Here is an 18,302-nt window from a genome sequence, read left to right on the forward strand (position 1 = left end):
GTGCAAAGTTAACCATCACACAGGTCAGGACATGTGGTGATGACACTGATCTGTATTATTTATGGATGTGGAAATAGATAAACAAGAAGAGGGAGGTCTTGAAATAGTAGATAATTTTGTTTCTAAAAGAAGTTTAGAGATTTTTTAATGTTTGGACTGCACATTATTTAATTGGACACATAGTTACCCTGCTACTCTCCTTTTTGCACTTGGAATTTATGTGTGTGTGTGTTTTTTTTTAAAGCACAATGCAAGTGTGGATACTCTATGATACCTCCATAGGAACTTTCTTATAGACCTCCCTGCAATTATCTTGCCCAGAGACATGGTAGAGGGAGGATCGTACCTAGTATGTGCTGTTAGGCAAAGTTTGGGGGTACTGGTTAGAGTACTTTACCTGATAAAATGTTTTTGCTCCTGACATTATGAAATGTGGCCTAATAAAGTTACAGCAGGCAATAGGGTCAGTCATAAAGATGCTTCTCTTGAATGAATATTAAAAGTAAATAAAAATTAAAACATTATGGAGTACATACTTTGTATCAGGTGCTATTTTAAAGGATTTATAAGTTTGAATTAATTTAATCTTTACAAGAATCTTATTTTTAGAAGCGTGGAAGAATTTAGAAATCTAGAATGGGAGGAGAGGAAAACTACCAAGTTATTTCTCCTCTCCCTAATCTTGCCATCATAGCTAAATACCTCCTACAGCCCTAATAGGGTCGTGCTATGTCACTACTATATATGTGTGTGTGTGTGTGTGTGTGTGTGTGTGTGTGTATGTGTGTGTGTGTGTGTGTGTGTATGCACACATATATATTTTGAGCACACCAGCAAGAGTTTTATAAAATATTCAAATAAGAAAAGGCAAGTTTCTTTACTTGAGCTTTTTCCTTCTCCGATGCAAGAAAAAGGTCAGAGTAGGCAAGGAGAAAGGCCATGCCTATATTAGGCATCCCTTTCTTTTCACTCCAGACCATTATGAATGCCCAGCGCCAGGTGAACTGATGACCAACTCGAGACAAAATAGGGCTCATTAACAGGAAGACCAGAAGTCTAAAAGACAAAACAATTTTTAGAAAGTTATTCTCGTCAGAGAATTTCTTTCCATTATATTCTACCCCATTCCAACCTATTCCCTGCGGAATTGCTAACTCTCAAACAAAAGAGACATCTTTCACACACTGTGAGCATGATACCAAAGATATTCCCTAGAGAGGCCTGGCAGGAGAAGGGCATTGCTCTCTTGTTTCTTTCTGCTAGGTGAATAGTAGCGTAATGCCATATCACCCTTGAATGGTGCTCCTTGAGGTGGAAAAAAAAAGAGAGACATTTTGTAGATATATGCTAGATTTAAAAAAAGAAAACAAATCTAATAACTTAAAAATATAAAGAAAATGTTCTCCCTTTCTTTTTTCTTCATATATTTTAATCTTGCTAATCTGTTCAATATTGGTCATTTTTTTCTATTTTTTTCTTTTAGCCACAAATCATTTTTACATTTTACACTAATTTTATTTGATAATTTAGGATCAACTTCAATTTATTTGATACTAGCTGACTTGATGTTGATAATACAACTAGATGGAAGTAGAATGTTAGCTATCTGAGTGATGAAATTAAAAGAACTGTAAGACTTTGATTATGGTGGTTTTTCCCACTCTGTCACCTTTTTTCCAGCTACATGGGCAAACTTTTTCTGCCTCTTAAGAGTAGAAAAACTACAAAAATTACTGGAGGAAAAAAAAAAAGCCATTTGCAAAGAGGGCTTCCTTGAGATTTTTACAAAAGTTATTTCAATTATAATATTTAATTCAAAGAAAATTGTTATATAATATTGGGCAAAAACACAAGATAACAATTTTTATTTATGATAGATGCTTAACTCCATGATACCTCACAGAAAATAAAAAACAGTGGACAAACTATGGCAAATGTCAATAGTGGTTACTTCTAGGTATATAAGAGTATGAACATTGTTTTCCTTATTTCTAAACTTTAAAAAATTTTACAAAGAGTTTGCATTGCTTTGAAATTTAGTTAAAAACTGAAAAGAATTACCAAGCGTTAATTTGCTGATGGTTCCTTTGAAAGTTTAAATCACTTGTTCATTCTAAGGTATGAGAACTTTTTATTATTTAAAAGATGACTTTCAGACTTATTCAACTTTCTATAAATAGAAAAATTCAAATGGCATTCTTACCTTAAAACAATCAGTGTTAAGTAGATATTTAATGAATAATATATATCAGAAAGTGTTACATATAAATATACATGAGCAGGAATTATAAGTCCAGTGAAAGTAAATACCATTAGAAAAGCAACAAATGATAGACAATTCCAGAATCTGCATTTTTCAAAAAGATTAAATATAGTTAATTGATTAATTGATCTAACATTTTTACTACAAGGCTTATTTATAGCATTGTATTATTCATTATCAAGAATGTAAAGACGAATAAGGCATTTACTAACACTCAAGGGGCATAGACTTTAACTTGAAAATGGAACACTAAGGCAAGTAAGCAAATAATACTAAATCAATTTAAACTAGTTTATACTATGTGTAAATTAGTGTCTTTTTCAATTGTATCTGCAAAAATGTTTAGGTTGTAGCTACGCTATTTCATAGAATTCAGAATCCAGACATTATAGTTCATATAACTTGAGGTCTTTTGTTCATTTTATATATTTTGGATATTAACCCCTTAACAAATTTATAGTTTACAAATATTTTCTTCCAGCCTATAGGTTTTCTCTTCACTTTGTTGATTAGTTTCTTTTGTCCTTTGTATATTCTACATTTTGAATTTATAAGAATGTGCTTATCCAAGTGCTTTGGAGTCCAGGAAAACTCTATTATTATTTCTTACTTCTCATGTTCTTATCAACTGATAAGAACTGGCAAAGTAGTTTCTAAAAGGACACTCAAAAATCAATATGGACATGTTTTGGTGTTAAGAATAAGAGAGGCTATTTTTAAAAACTTATTTCCTTTTCTCTAGTCTTCAATGTTCACATATTACTTTTATAACAAAACAAATGGAAAAATGAAAAGGGCACACGAATATCATTTGGTGAGGAGATGGCAGCTTGGTTTTACCTATTGTCTGCGAGATTTTTGTCCCTGACCAAGATAAATTTTGTCCTGGAGGGGAATATTGCTTTTTCTTAAAAACAAAGTCAAAACGAAAACCAAGACTTTCTCTATTACAATAATAAGAAATCTTTCAACTATAATTTAAGAGGGACAAAAAACTAGGCATCACCAGAGAAACAGCCAACATAAAGTATTCTAGCACAGGAACTATTGAGTGAAAGAACTAAAAATATTTCTTTGTGACTGAATTTTGGTTTAGTACTGTGAACTATCATCCCTTTCTTGTATATGTATGGCCATATCTTTAATTATGTTATTCTCTAGATTTAAATATTGCATCCAACATAAGCTTAGAGAACAATACACTAAGATATATCTTGTGACAATATAAATTTTGTATTGTTTTTCAATTGTTTTGTATTGTGACTTCACAAGCAAAAGAAAAATCCAGTTGTTGCATTTCGCACATAGTTCCCCCCAAATAAAATTCCCCAAAGGATTATATCCATCTACCCATACAATTAGTAAAATTACTTGTAAGCGTTGAGTAGGATAATTTAATCAAGTGAATGGTGAGTATGAACCACAATCATACTTTACTATTGATTTAATAATCACATAGTTTAAAAGCTTATAAAACTGTAAAAAAGCACCACCAAATTTTAAAAATCAGTCTTATTAATTAGCATGAAACGTAATCAGATCAGTTAAACTATTGGGACACTTTCACACATGGTAGAAATTAATTAGAGAAAATTGATGAGGCTAAAACAAGATTATTTAAGGGATCAGTCTCTATCAAATTTAGAGTGGGTGTGAGTCAAACATCCAAGCTCCAAACCCATTTGGTAGATGTGTGGATGTACTCATGCATGTGTGTGTGGGATGTCTGTGTGTGTGTGTATGTGTGTGTGTGTACAATAATTCAGGCACACAAAAAGAGCTTCTGCATATTTTTAAGTTTTTTCCTTTATTTGGTGATCATAAATTGTCCTAATCTAGATCTTTTAAAGTAACAATGGGCTGCCACCTTGTCTATACTTTAAGTATCATCTGGAAAGAGTTTTTTAAAAATAGAAATCTTATGATCTCACTTTCATAGATTTTGATTCTAGTATTCTTAAGCATCTTCATTATTTTATTGCCCACTCTTGCATAGCCAGTAGCTTAGTGGAATGATATCTAAGGACTGGCATAAAATATTGTGCAGGCTGGCAAAGAGGTAGTTTCTACTTGGGGAATTTATTTATATTAAGGTGATGTATGAATAAAAGCATGGAAGAAGTGAGGAGCTACTTCTGCCAATATACAAGGGAAGTGCATTCCAAGAACTGAAAATAAGGCCAAACAAAGGAGCATGCTTGGCATTTCTGAGGAATAACAAGGTGATCACTGTGGCTTCAGCAGGGTGGGTGAAAATGAGAGCGGCAGAAATGAACTACAGAGGCAGCAGGGAAACAAATCATGGGACTTTGCCATTAAAACAATTTTGACTTGTAGCTGAAAAAAATAAAAAGTTATTAAATAAGTTTAAACAAAAGAAATGACCTGGGTAAAGAGGCACTGAAGATATGAGATGGATGAGGGTAAGTAAAAGATCATAGGATCAATGGATTTTAGCCTCAGTGTTTTTGGAGAATTGTTCGAATTAGAATACTGGCGGTCATAAAGTGAAGAGTAGCATGGGCCTGCTGCAGGTTGTCATGGGATACTGTAGGGGTTATCACTAGTATCTTAGATCTCTACTATTTTGGAGAGCAGGAGTTGGTATATACCATATTTTAAATAGCAAGATTCTTGAATTTGAGACTATGGAGTGGTTATTTGTATAAGTGTGGCTAAAGAGGGGTGGTAGACATAGTCATAGAAGAAGGTCCAGGAAAGGAAAGATGAGGGAGTAGAAGGATAACTATATGGTTATTGATATCACTAAGAATGGTGATAGAGTAATACTGGAGAGAGTCACAGTGAGGCAGGAGCCAAACTCTTCACAAAATGGAATGGGACCCATAGTTCTAGGATGAACTGCAACCAAGAGGCTAGTAGTTGTGATGATCTGATGGCATAAGCTTGAAAATTGTGTCTTTTGAGGAAAAAGGAAAAAGAATGATCTGGAAATGACTTTCAGATGAAGAGAGATCTCCTACTTCAACTGTAGGCAAAATAGTACCAGAAATGCTGGTGAGAAGGACATCACAACTTATAAGGAATCCAAGAGTAGTAATATTTTGGGGGAGACTCAGCTTATAGTTAGATCAAGAAGGTAAGGGGAGCCTTCAGAATCACTTCCCATAGATATAATTAAATATTGTGTAATAGTAATTTGCAGTCCATTTAATTCTGTCTCACTGCAAGTCCAATTGACTTTCATTGTAATTGACATGGAATTTTAGTGAGGTACTTTAGAATCCTACACGATCCTATACCTCCAGAATTTCTTCTGAAACGTTCTCCCACACTCCAGAAATCACTGTTTGCTTTCATGGCCTCTGTTAACACATATGTTGCTATTGTGTGATTTAAGTCAAGTTCCCATCCTATGTCCTGAAGCACTACAGAGTGTGTTCTTTCTCTAGGCTGACATAAATCCCACTTGCCACTCAACTGGGTATCTTTAGGCAAAGCATGATTTGCACTTTTCCACTTACAGTCTTATATTTAGTTTGGCTATACTTTCTCTTATAACACTGTCGATTCTCTTCAGATGCCCTAGTTTAATCTTTTAATTTGCTTGCATGACATCTCTTCATCATTCTCAAAATAAGTCTTCAGAATTTTTTTGCATTAAGTTCAATTTTTTAAAAATTGCATTAAAATATTACTTATCAATTACTGCATTTATTGACATCCTCTTACTAATAAGAGTATAGGATTTCAGATAGGAAATTGCTGAATCAATGATCAGAGAGCTGAGAAATTAGTGGGGAAAATAGAATCAACATAAACTCAAAATGAGGTTACAAATTTTGCCTCAAATTTGAGGATTTGAGAACATAGGCAAAAAAAAAAAAAAAGGAAGAGTTTTTAGTTGGGTATCTTTTAAGTCTTTAAAAAAAATCTATTTTGACTATGTAGATATAGATGCAAATGTAGTTATATTATAGCTTCCAATGTATGAAACAAAGTGAAAATATGCAAAGGGATTGGCAGTAGTGGCAGGGGAGAGGAGGCATACCTCATCAACAAGGGTATCTGCATAACCAACATTTGTATACCCAATCCTGAATTGTACCTCACATCTTTAAAATAAAATTTTCTTTTAAAAAAGAAAATATGCTAGCCACTTACTTGAGAAGAAGTGCTTCAACTCCTGGTTTAAAATTTGTAGAATTTAAAAAGAGTCCCATAATGGTCAGAGTAAATATTCCTGACATTTTAACTAACTCACCTATTTTTAAAAGGAAATAAATAGAAAGCATTAATTTAACATAAACAGTAGCACAAATTTTACCAGATATCTTGATGGAGTAGTGACTTTTTAGAGAGGCTACCTCACTTGGAAAATATTGCGAATTGTTACCACCACACAATGTCCTTTTTATTCCTCTGATTCATACTCAATTATGTAGTAAAGTCTATGAGTTCTTGGGGGAATGAGCCCATGTCACATGGCTTCTTAGCAATTAATAATTTAAAATTATAATATTTATTTTTAATACTAAAGAATATTTCATGCTTTTATAGATATTAACTTGTCATTCATACTTGGATCAGTGAATCAGTTCTGCATTTTTTGTTTCTTTGATTTACTTTGTATTATTATGTTACAACAGTTGTATTTTAATGACTATAGGTTTGTCAAATGTTTTAATTTCTATCTGGCAAGTAAAGTTATCCTTGTCTATTTTCACACATTAATTTCTCTAGATAAACTTTAAAAATTATTCTTATAAAATTTGGAACCAGAAAAATGTTATATCATTGTGCGATTTGGATTGTGATACATTTTAATTTTATGTAATTATCATCATGCCATTGAGTTTTTCCTTCTAGTGATGGAAAATTACAAAAAACTTACACTTTTAATTTTAGTCCTGACTAGAAATGGTAACAAAAGCAAAAACAAACACTTTAAACATTTTTGGATCATGAAAGAAGAGGGAACCACAGAAACGTGGGCTTTAAAAAGATTAAGTCCTGGACTAGGCATTATAACTTGGTAGGCTATTGTGAAATTAGAAAGGTTTTTATGATGTCTTGAAGACACTGAGGAAGTTCTTGTACATTAGACTTATATTTACTCCATATCTTGCTTTCAAAAAATTTGTCCTGGCAGGATTCTTCCTAAAATGTTTATTGAGACATCTTAACTCTAAAAGTTTAAAATTACTTCCTCAGTTAACTTTTTTCTCCCTTAATCTTCAGGCTCAATTAGATGATGCTAGAGGAAATCATATGTGTTGGAATATATTTTTGTAAGAATTTAAATATACAAGCAAAGTCTAGTACACGAAGAACCTACCCAAACAGAATGATCATTCCCTCATTGTCTTTTAATTTGTTACCTTGATTCTGTAAGTTCACTGTATTATAATTGACTTTAATCCACTGATTAGTTAGAAAACTTCAAGATCCCATGTTCTGCTTTCCCCCTTTCAGACATAAAAATAATGAATCTCGTTACTCTAGTGTTTCTCAAGGGATGTTTCCCTATGATTTGATTTATTCAAATTTTATATTTCTTAATAAATTGTAATTTTTTATGTTTAGGTCCAAACTACTTGTTAAGTATATTCCTTGAATATTTTATAATTTTTTGCCAATGTACAGAGAATCAAATTTTCCTTATATTTACTAGCTAGTTACAGTTGGCTTATAAAAACACTATTCATTGCTTTGGGTAAACTTATCTTATATCAAGCTATGAGAGAGAATCTTGCTGATTTCGTTTACTAATTGACTGTGTTGCATATTCTACACACACTATAAAATGTTGTAATTAATGTAGCCATTTTTTCCTCCTAAAATATGTTCGAACCTCTTTTTTTCCCCCTTATTGTATTAGCTAGGGTTCCAGAACTATTTTTAATTATGGATATGACAATATGCACCATCATCTTATTTCTAAATGTAATAGAAAGTCATTGTATAGGTGTAGTAACTAGGTATCAGCTCACATGCCAACTCCCAATCATTGTAGGGCTGTCTGAAGAACTGCATTGAACATGATTCTTGTACTGCAACAGGAAACAGTGATCTGACTAATTATTAATATTGGCCATACTTCTGTGGGAAGCAATTGTGGTAAATGAATGAATAATATTGATAGATTTTCTTGTTTGATCTCTAACTTTTTTTTGATCTACTAAGGAAAATATATCTAAATTATGGGCAGCTAGAATGATTTCTTTTAACTCTCTTTTTGTAGTTAACATTTCATTTAATTGCTTCATGGTTGAAGAATACTTGAAATTTTATTGAAGTGTTGTTCAATTCTAGTTAATTTCTGTAAATTGTCCTCTATATGTAAAGGGCATAAATTCTGTTTTGGGAGGCAAAAGCTCTATATATCTTATAACCCAAGTTTATAAGTTATTTAAATAACCTTAATTATTTTTGTCCAATTGGTCATGAAATTCTTTGGGAAAGGCAGAATAATTTATTTTACCATAATTATAGTTTTGTAAAGTTTTTCTTTCCTTTATAATAGCATTTGATCTATATATCTTGGTACATTGCTTTCTGTTAGTTATTCATATCTTTCATCTCTTTTGATAGATTATTTTGACACATTCCTTCTAAATCAGTTAAACATTTTTATTAACTTTTCTCTGGTATGTATTTTCACATATATTTATTTTGAATTCTTCTATGTCATTTAATTTCAGGTATATGCCTCTTACTTACAAAAATAAAAGATGAGGTACAGAATTGAAAAGATGATACTCATATGATTGACATCATCACCAAAAACAGCTGACAACCACAACTGGATCAGTTTTGAACTTAGGATTCCAAACAAGATACTTGCCATAAAATATGACCCAATTCCATACGCAATATCATAGGCTACAAGAAAGAGGAGTAAATAAGAAAAAATTAATATAACTTACCTACTCTGATTTTAAGTGATACGCTGGGTAAATTTTTCCATTGATCATTATTTTTAAAATTAGCTTATTTTAAACATGAGAGTGCAGATATCACTTATTTCAATTCCTTCAAATATGTACCCAGAAGTAGGATTACTGGATCACATGGTAGTTCTATTTTTTTTTTTTTTAAAGCAACTTTCATAAAGTTTTCCATAATGGCTATACTAATTTACATTCCCATCCCCATCAACAATATACAAGAAGTCTCTCTTCTCTGCAACCTTTCTAACACTTGTTATCCTTTAACTCCTTGATACAGGTCATTCTAACAGGTGTGAGATAATATCTCATTGTGATTATAATTTGCATATCCCTACTAATTAGTAATGCTGAGCATTTTTTCATGTACTCCTTGGCCATTTGGATGTCTTCTTTTGAGGAATGTCTGTTCAGGTATTTTACCTACTTTAAAAAAAATCATACATTAATTTAAATAAGAAGTAAAGACAAAGTCTTGCTATGTTACCCAGGCTGGTCTCAAACTCCTGGGCTCAAGCAATCTTCCTGCTTCAGCCTTCCAAAATGCTGGGATTACGGGAATGAGACACCGCCCCTGGCTCTTTGCCCATTTTTAAATGAGGTTATTGGTTTCTAACACACAGAATCAACATAACTGTCCATAAATGAATGAATAGACTTTTAAAATATGGTATATATAGTGGAATAAATAGTGGAAATACTATTCCATCTTCAAAAAGAAGGAAGTCCTGTCATTCGCAACAACATAAATGAAGCTAGGGGACATTTTTCCTAAGTGAAATCAGCCAATTACAGAAAGAAAAATACCACAGGATCTCCCTTATAAGTACAATATAAAAAAGTTTAACTCATAAAAATAGAGAGCAGAATGAGCATTACCAGAGGTTGGGAAGGTAGGGAAGAAGGAAATGAGAATTGTTGATTAATGGGTAACAAAATTTCAGACATCAAGAGGAATAAGTTTTCAGATCTATTCCACAGTAGGATGACTTTAGTCAATAATAATGTATAGATATTTCAAAATAACTAAGAGAGGTAACTTTCAAACGTCTCACCATAAAACGTTAAGTGAGGTGGTGTTATGTTAAGTTGCTTGAGTTAATCATTCTACATTGCATACATATATCAAAACATTACACTGTGCCCCACAAAGGTATATAGTTATGATTTATCAATTAAAAACAATATTAATAAAAATAGCTCATTATCTTGGGGTAGATGTATAATATTTTCTTATTTTTAAGTTGAAAGTTTTTTTTCCAAATGCTAAAAGCCACACCTAAGTTTGTAAAATTTGTTAATTTTAACCTAAGAGTTTTTTGTTTTGGTCTCTGTTAGGGAATATATATTTCCACAGTGCCTACTGTGTGTCAAATGTGTAATAAATTTTAAAGATACATGGATGAAAAGAAGTAAGAATTGTTTAAACTCATGGAGATTATACTCAAGACTTAATGTGATACATGCAGGGAATACAGAAAAAGGAATGCCACTGGGTCTCAGCTGAGTGAATCTCTGACACTATGCTGCTGTTGACCTGCCAAACTGATTGCTTATCAGTGGACATTTCATTTGTTTCACTTTCTTCCCTGATAAACAATGTTGCCGTGTATATTTCTGTACATACTTTTTTTTGTGTGCTTCACTGATTACTTTTTTAGGTTCCCAAAGTGGCAAAGATAGTTGCTTTCCAGGTATTCATATTTTTATATTTTGCCTAAGTGCTTTCCACAAAGCAATATTATGATGCCTTCCCCAGGAAAACAGGAAGTCTGAACTCATAAGAGATTCAGTTGCTGGAACCAGACATTCCTCTAGATCCATGAGCTCTAGGCACAGAGCTGGCCATGGCAATAATTTTGGGAGTCTGGTATCTCCTGACGTTTCCTAAACAGGAGGGAAATCAACTCTGGTTCCAGCAGCATACAGGTATCTGGTGTTAGAAGACTTCAGTTTGAAAGTTGCTTTCTTCTTTAAAAAAGGAAAATAGCTTTTAATAGGTAATATGTTTGCTGACTAGATTCATTAACCCAGGAAAAGTCTCAAAGCAAAGCCATTATTACATATACTGTTTTAAACTTTTTTAAAAATTTAAAGTCATTTATTTCATTGTAAAATATTATATAAAGTTGACCTTTTAAAGTATATTTTTACTATATAATGCAGAGATTGAAAATCAGTGTCATTTACTACTCCAAGTTGTTTTAAACTCTTAACACCCGAGTCAGAAAGTGTAAGAGCTCTTGAGTGGAATAACTATTTTTAGTTTTCCCCTATTATGAAATATGTGCTAACTTCAAAGATTAGTAACACTCTCTAAATAATGACAGAAGTTATAAAAACAATGGTTACTATAAAAATTACTGATTCACAATTGTGTCAGTTGATATAAATGAAATAGCAGTAAAGCTGATCAAGCATCTTTATTCCCTAAGGGAAATTTTTCTTTCAAAGCTATTAAAAGGAAGTCCTAACGGTTAAGAAAATAAGTTCATTTGCTACCTTTCTTTTATGTAGAATTTTTATAATTGAGGCTATTACTATTATTATTTTAATAGTAATTACTTACTATTTTTATACCACCGAAATCTAAAAAAAAACTTCATAAAATTCTGATCTACTGACTATTATCAAAATTACAAGGCAAACTTTATGAAAGCAAGTGAACTTTGTCTATTGTGTTCATGGCTGAATACTTAGGTCACAGGATAGATGCTATCACAGGGTGCATATTCATAAATAATTGTTAAATTGATAAATGAATGAAATTCCACATCACTACCTTTTCCCCCTCTTTTTCTTTTTTCCCCTTGAGTATTGAGAAAGTCTCTTGATTAGACTGCAGATGTCATTTCTGAGATAAGTTTCCCAAAAATTCTGTGGTCAGTATATAATATCTTAAATGCAGTCTGGTGGAATACTGGACAAGGTTTAGTAGCTGGACATCGATCCTCCTGATTGACATGTATGATTGTACTTCTTTGTGCTTCTCAGCTCCCAGAGGGGTGGCCCTAGGGTTTTTAAGATGCTTCAGAATATAGACATTTCTTTTTTTCTCACCTTAGTCATTTTCAGGAAAGTTGTATCTACAGGAAGTTTTGTGATAAAAGTTCTCTGAGTACCATATTGGGTCACCGTCCTTTGCATTCTGGATCGTGGTGCAGGTTGTGTGGGTGAATGGTTTTCTCACACATCACAGATGGCAAATTTGAGTCCTTAAGGATGATGTACCTTTCTGTGCTAAACTGGGCTTCTAGATTCACCACAGATGCTCTAAGCTACCATGGCCTGGGTAAACTAATGCTGGACACAGAGCTCCACCCATTTGTTACCCACCAGTCTCAAAGGCTAAAAGCAAGTACTTTTTTTTTCTCAAGTAAGAGGATAGTGCTTGTAAACAGAGGGGTTGCAAGTTTCCCGTGACCTCCTCCATTTACCACTTTACTCCTGAACTGTAAGTACTGTTTTTCTTTTATCATGTGTATGTGTGTAAAAAATAAATAACATCTGTGTATTACAATAATGATTATAAAGTATATAGTTGTGTAGTTACTATTCATGACAAGAAATTTAGTGTTACCAACACTTCCAGAAGCTCTTATGTGCCCCTCCCTGGTCAAAACCCTGTATCTTCCTCCAAAGAAAGTGGTTCCCAATGTATAGTCTCTGAATATCTGAGTAATGGTGGAAGAAGATCCATAGGACCTTTTCAAGGTGTCTGAGAAATCAAAATATGTGTGTCCAGGGGACATCCGGCAAGATGGTGATGGGGCAAGTTGGTCCCCTCCGCGAAAAGGAGTGTCCATAAAGACTCTCTCTCTTCCCCAGTGGCTGCGGCTCCCACGGCTGCCAGCCTGTTCTTCATGCACTGCTCTGCCATCGCCTCCGCCTCTGCCCCCACCTGGGGCGACTCTCGGCTGCTTCTTCCCCCCCCCAACCCCCCCCGCGCCCCCCTTGGCTCTCTCCCAGTGGAGCTCCTCCCACACACTGCACTGCTGATGCAGTGGCCTCTGCCACGGCTGCCACTGCCGCCCCCACCCACTCTGGGAGGCCCCTTGGCTCCTGCCCCATGGAGCACCGGGCTCCCCTCGCCTGCTGCACTACCCTGCCCAGCCCTGCCCCAGGTGCCAGTGCTACTCCGACCTGCACTGCCTGGCAGTCTTACATTCCGCCTTCCTCAGCTTGGCCCCCAGGCTGCAGCAGAAAAAGAGATCAGCTGGAGCCCTGAGACCTGACAGGGACCTGCATTGCCCCGTCCAGCTCTGCCCAGCTCTGCCCAGCCTCCAACTTGGGATCTAGGGTAATAGCATCAAAATGGGAGAGACAGAAGCCTCTCCCCCATGCTAGATCGGACACAGGTCAGATCTGAGTGGCAGATTTGACAGGCAGCAAGCAGACTGAGCCCAGATCGGAGCCATTCTCCACAGCAGGCCTGGGATAACTGACCCTAGCTGTGAGCAACCCTACCAGCCTGCAATGAGGCTAGAGATCAGAGCTGAAAGGACATTGAACTTAGAGGAAAAATCTCAGAGCGTGCTTGGGTCTCTTGGTTTAATTTTTTAATTTTTATTCACTGTCTGTTTTACTCAACTTGTTTTCTCTCTTTTCTTACTGTTATTGATAACGTTTTCATACTTATTTTGTTTCTGTTAGTTTACTGATTTTTTTTCTTTAGACCTCATGTTTGTGTAGGGGAATAGTATACCAATAAGGAGGTTAGTCTGTATGATTGTATGTTTGTTTGTTTTTTCTCTCTCTCTCTTATCTGTCTTTGTACCTCTTTTCATTTGTTAGTCGGTATGTTTGTCTGTTTTCCCTCTTAATATTCTCTCTTTCCACCTTCCTCTTCCCCCAACTTCCCATTCCATTCTTTTCCTTTTTCTTACCTCATTTTGTTTTCAGGGAGCAAACCTATACCCCCCCCACTGCATGGGCAGATTGCAAGGCAGTGGGAAGTGGGTTCCAGAGCATCCATACACCTGTCGGTGGATACTGGGATCTCCAGATAGATTTTGAATCACAGCTCTCCCCTCAATTAAATCTCAAAACTGCAAAAAGTATAGCTCCTAACCTATAGTCCAGCTTCAGAATTGAACAAAGCCAGAGGATTCACATAAGGAAGAATAGGAGATTGAGCAAACAGAAGTAAAAGCAACCCCTCCACTGCTGAACAGCAGAATTAAAGAAGATGGGGGGAAAAGGAAAAAGTGGGGAGGAAAATCTACACAAATGAAGAAAAACCAAAAGAAGAGTATAGATCTCACACAGACCACTGAGAGGTTAGACACTGAAAAAACAGACTTTGGAATGCAAACAATGAAGAGCCCCCAGAATGACTGATCACACACAACAAACCCAGACATCAAGACATTAATAGAGAGAATAAAAAGAATTGAGGAGAGACAAGAGGAAAATAGGAAGGAGTTGATAACTGAGATAACAGTAGTAAAGAATATTGTGATTGAAATACATAACAAACTAATAAGCATGGAAAGCAGAATTAGCCAAGCAGAAGAAAGAATCTCAGAGCTTGAAGACCAAAATATAGAACTAAACCAAACTGACAAAAACACAGAAAAGAAGCTTAAAAAGATAGAACAAAACCTTCAAGAGATGAGCAATTACTTCAAGAGACCAAACCTAAGAGTAATTGGACTTTCTGAGGCAGAAAGAGAGACAGAGACCACCCTGGAACAAACATTCCATGAAATTATTCAAGAAAACTTCCCTCATCTCATCAGTGATGTGAAAATTCAAACACAAGAGATTCAGAGAATCCCTGCAAGACAACAACTGAGACGACCAAATCCCAGACACATAATAATTCACCTAAACAAAGTAGGTATAAAAGAAAAAAATCCTAAAGGCAGCAAGAGAAAAAGGTCAGACTACCTACCAGGGAAGACCAATTAGAATAGCAGCAGATCTATAAGGAATTCAAACTTGCTGAAAAGAAAAAAAAACAGCCCCATTACAAAGTGGGCAAAAGATATGAATAGACACTTCTCAAAAGAAGACATCCGAGCAGCCAACAGATACATAAAAAAATGTTTAGCCTCACTAGTCATCAAGGAGATGCAAATTAAAACTCCCCTGAGATACCACCTAACTCCAGTCAGAATGGCCACCATCAATAACTCAAAAAATAACAGATGCTGGAGAGGATGTGGCGAAAAGGGAACACTTCTCCACTGTTGGTGGGAGTGTAAACTAGTACAGCCTTTGTGGAAAACAGTGTGGCGATTCCTAAAAGTTCTAAAAATCGACCTACCATATGACCCCGCAGCCCCCCTACTGGGAATAAACCTGGAAGAACTCAAATCATTCTATAAAAAAGATACCTGCACACGTATGTTTATCGCAGCATTGTTCACAATAGCAAGAACATGGAAACAACCGTGCTGTCCATCAAAGGAAGACTGGATAAAAAATGTGGTACATTTTTGGAATATTACATAGCCATAAAGAAGAACAAAATCATGAACTTCACAGTCACCTGGATGGAATTAGAGTTTATAACACTAAGTGATCTTTCACAGAAACAAAGATCTGAGTATCACATGTTCTCACTAATAAGTGGACCTTGAACAACTACTGTAATACTATAAGAAAAGGATTGATAGTAGCAGGAATTTGTGGGGGGTGGGGGAGGGGTGGCAGGCAGAGAGGTGGGATTGACAGTAGTTGATATCTGCCTGGGGAAGGGGGGACACACCTCATCAATAAGTGTACTTACACAGTAAATATTTGTATACCTAACCCTGAATTGTACCCCACAATTTTAAAATAAAAATTTTTAAAAAAACATGCAGTACAATTCAGGTTAGGTATACAAGTGTTCATTGTGCAGGTACCCTTTTTGAGAGGTGTGCCCCTTCCTTCCCTGGGAGTTTCCCTCAACTGCTCATTCCATGTCCCCTCCCCTGGCAGTTTCTCACTAGTGTGGTGATTTCTAAAGGAACTAGAAATTGACCTTCCATAGGATCCAGCAGTTCCCTTTCTGGGGATATACCCAGAGGAGCATAAGTCATTCTACAAAAAAGACACCTGCACATGCATGTTTATTTTCGCACTATTCACAATAGAAAAACATGGAACCAACACTATTGCCCAACAGAAGTGGACTGGATAAAGAAAATGTGGTATATATACACAATGGAATATTACGCAGCCATAAAGAAAGACAAAATCATAGACTTCACAGCAAAGTGGATGGAGTTGAAAACAATCATACTTATTTATCTATCAAAGAATAAAAAGTCAAATACAACATGTTCTCACTCATAAGTGAGACCTGAACATTTACCACAATAACACAAGGGAAGGATCAGCGGCAGTGGGGCACTGCCAGGAAAGTGGGGGGATAGGCATGTGGCAACATAAAAGGCACCTGGTCCTAAACCAGGGGAAGTGAGGAGGTTCAAACAGTTGGAGGCCCAAACTTCACCTGCATATAGATTACTTATGTGCCTAATCCTACTTGTACCCCACATCTCTATAATAAAATAAAGTAAGAAATAAAAAAAATGTGTGTCCATTATCTGAACCAGCTCCTTTGAGAAAGAGGTGGGAGGGTAGTAATTCTCTTGGGAAAGGATTGTCTTGTCGTCACTTCTGAGTTTTAGGATATGGAAGGAATAGATAAGAATAGAGGTATACAAGTTCACTGGTTGCTCAATAATAAAGTACTCTCAGAAACAGGGAAAACAATTGCAGCTAAAACCTCTTCTTTAGTGGCTGGAGAGATAATTTGGGATCTTCTTCATTGCTGGGGAAAAGGAATAGTAGAAGAAACCCACTGTGATACAATAGATTATTTGATTGACAGATCTGACAGAAGTACCTCCTAAATTTCCCAAGGGAATAGAGGTGGTGGTAGAATGAGACAATGCTGCAGAGGGCCTTAGAACAAAGAAGACATTCAGTGCATGGAAAAGTATGTCTTCAATATCCCAAGAAGACTGCAACCATTGCTTCTCTCTAAACAGTGCAAAAACATCACAGTGAAAAAGGTAAATAAATTCTTAGAAATATTATGAAAATATTTTGATTTCATGGACACCTTAAAAGGGTCCTATGGGTCTCCTTCCACCACTACTCAGGGATTCAGAGACTACACATTGAGAACCACTTTCTTAGGAGGAAGATACAGGACTTTGACCAGGGAGGGGCACATAAGAGCTTCTGGAAGTGTTGATAACACTAAATTTCTTGTCATGAATAATAATTACACGACTATATACTTTATAATCATTATTGTAATACACATATGTCATTTATTTTATACACACATACATATGATAATGAAAAAAAGTACTTACAGTTCAGGGATAAATACAGTTCAGGAATAAAATGGTAAATGGAAGAAGTCATGAGAATCTCGCAACCCCTCTGCTTACAAGCACTGCTCTCTGGTCCTGTTGATGGCCATATAGCTCACACTTCCTGCCTCAGTTGACAGCTGTCCATGTGGACTGCATGAGACATAGTACCAGGGCAAATGGGAGAGAAGTTGCCTCCTCTCACTAGACCGAGTACACTGTCTGGCTTATTTTCTAAACCCATCTTCAGCACATGAAAATCGATGGCATTCTGGTTGCTAGCATTCTAGTTGAGCCCAGGCCAGTGGAATGCTGCTCTCATAAGCATCTTCATGAAGAATCTCAACCCAGCCTCACAACAAAACCACGACTAACAATAAATAAGGAAAGTGGAACAGTGCTTTGTAAAGGGTAAGTCATTATCCCAACACTTACTGTTTTGTTTTTTGAATTGGAGTCTCACTCTGTTGCCCAGGCTGTAGTACCGTAGCACACTCATAGCCACTCCAGCTTCGACTTGCTGGGCTCCGGCGATCCTTCCAGCCTTCCTAGTAGCCAGAACTACAGGTGCGTGCTATCATGACCAGCTAATTTTTGATTTGTTGTAGAGATGAGGTCTCTCAAAGTTGCCTGGGCTGATCTTGAACCCGCAGGCTCAGGCAATCCACTCTCCTCAGCCTCCCAAAGCGCTGGGATTACAGACTGAGCCACCGAACCTGGCCTACTATTTTATTTCTACAAGCATAACTTATGATAAGATATTACACAATTCATGTGAGCTTTCAGAAAATATAGGATTCTGACTTT

General features: G+C 35.7%; 1 protein-coding gene across 1 annotated transcript in view; it reads right to left on the bottom strand.

Moving 5' to 3' along the window:
* The window catches only part of LOC103275886 (sodium/hydrogen exchanger 10-like), a gene marked incomplete at its 3' end in the record, with an annotated part of 41,845 nt that overhangs the window by 9,455 nt on the left and 14,088 nt on the right, over positions 1 to 18,302 (bottom strand). The window contains exons 8-11 of the mRNA XM_021706592.1: positions 8,948 to 9,109; positions 6,389 to 6,488; positions 2,204 to 2,347; positions 882 to 1,056 (exon numbers count right to left, since the gene is read on the bottom strand). Of these exons, the coding sequence (XP_021562267.1) occupies positions 882 to 1,056; positions 2,204 to 2,347; positions 6,389 to 6,488; positions 8,948 to 9,109 (581 nt within the window). The remainder of the gene's footprint in view (positions 1 to 881; positions 1,057 to 2,203; positions 2,348 to 6,388; positions 6,489 to 8,947; positions 9,110 to 18,302) is intronic.

This window comes from Carlito syrichta, unplaced genomic scaffold (genome assembly GCF_000164805.1).
Source record: "Carlito syrichta isolate Samal-C Ts95f unplaced genomic scaffold, Tarsius_syrichta-2.0.1 Scaffold315804, whole genome shotgun sequence".
NCBI classification, from domain to species: domain Eukaryota; kingdom Metazoa; phylum Chordata; class Mammalia; order Primates; family Tarsiidae; genus Carlito; species Carlito syrichta.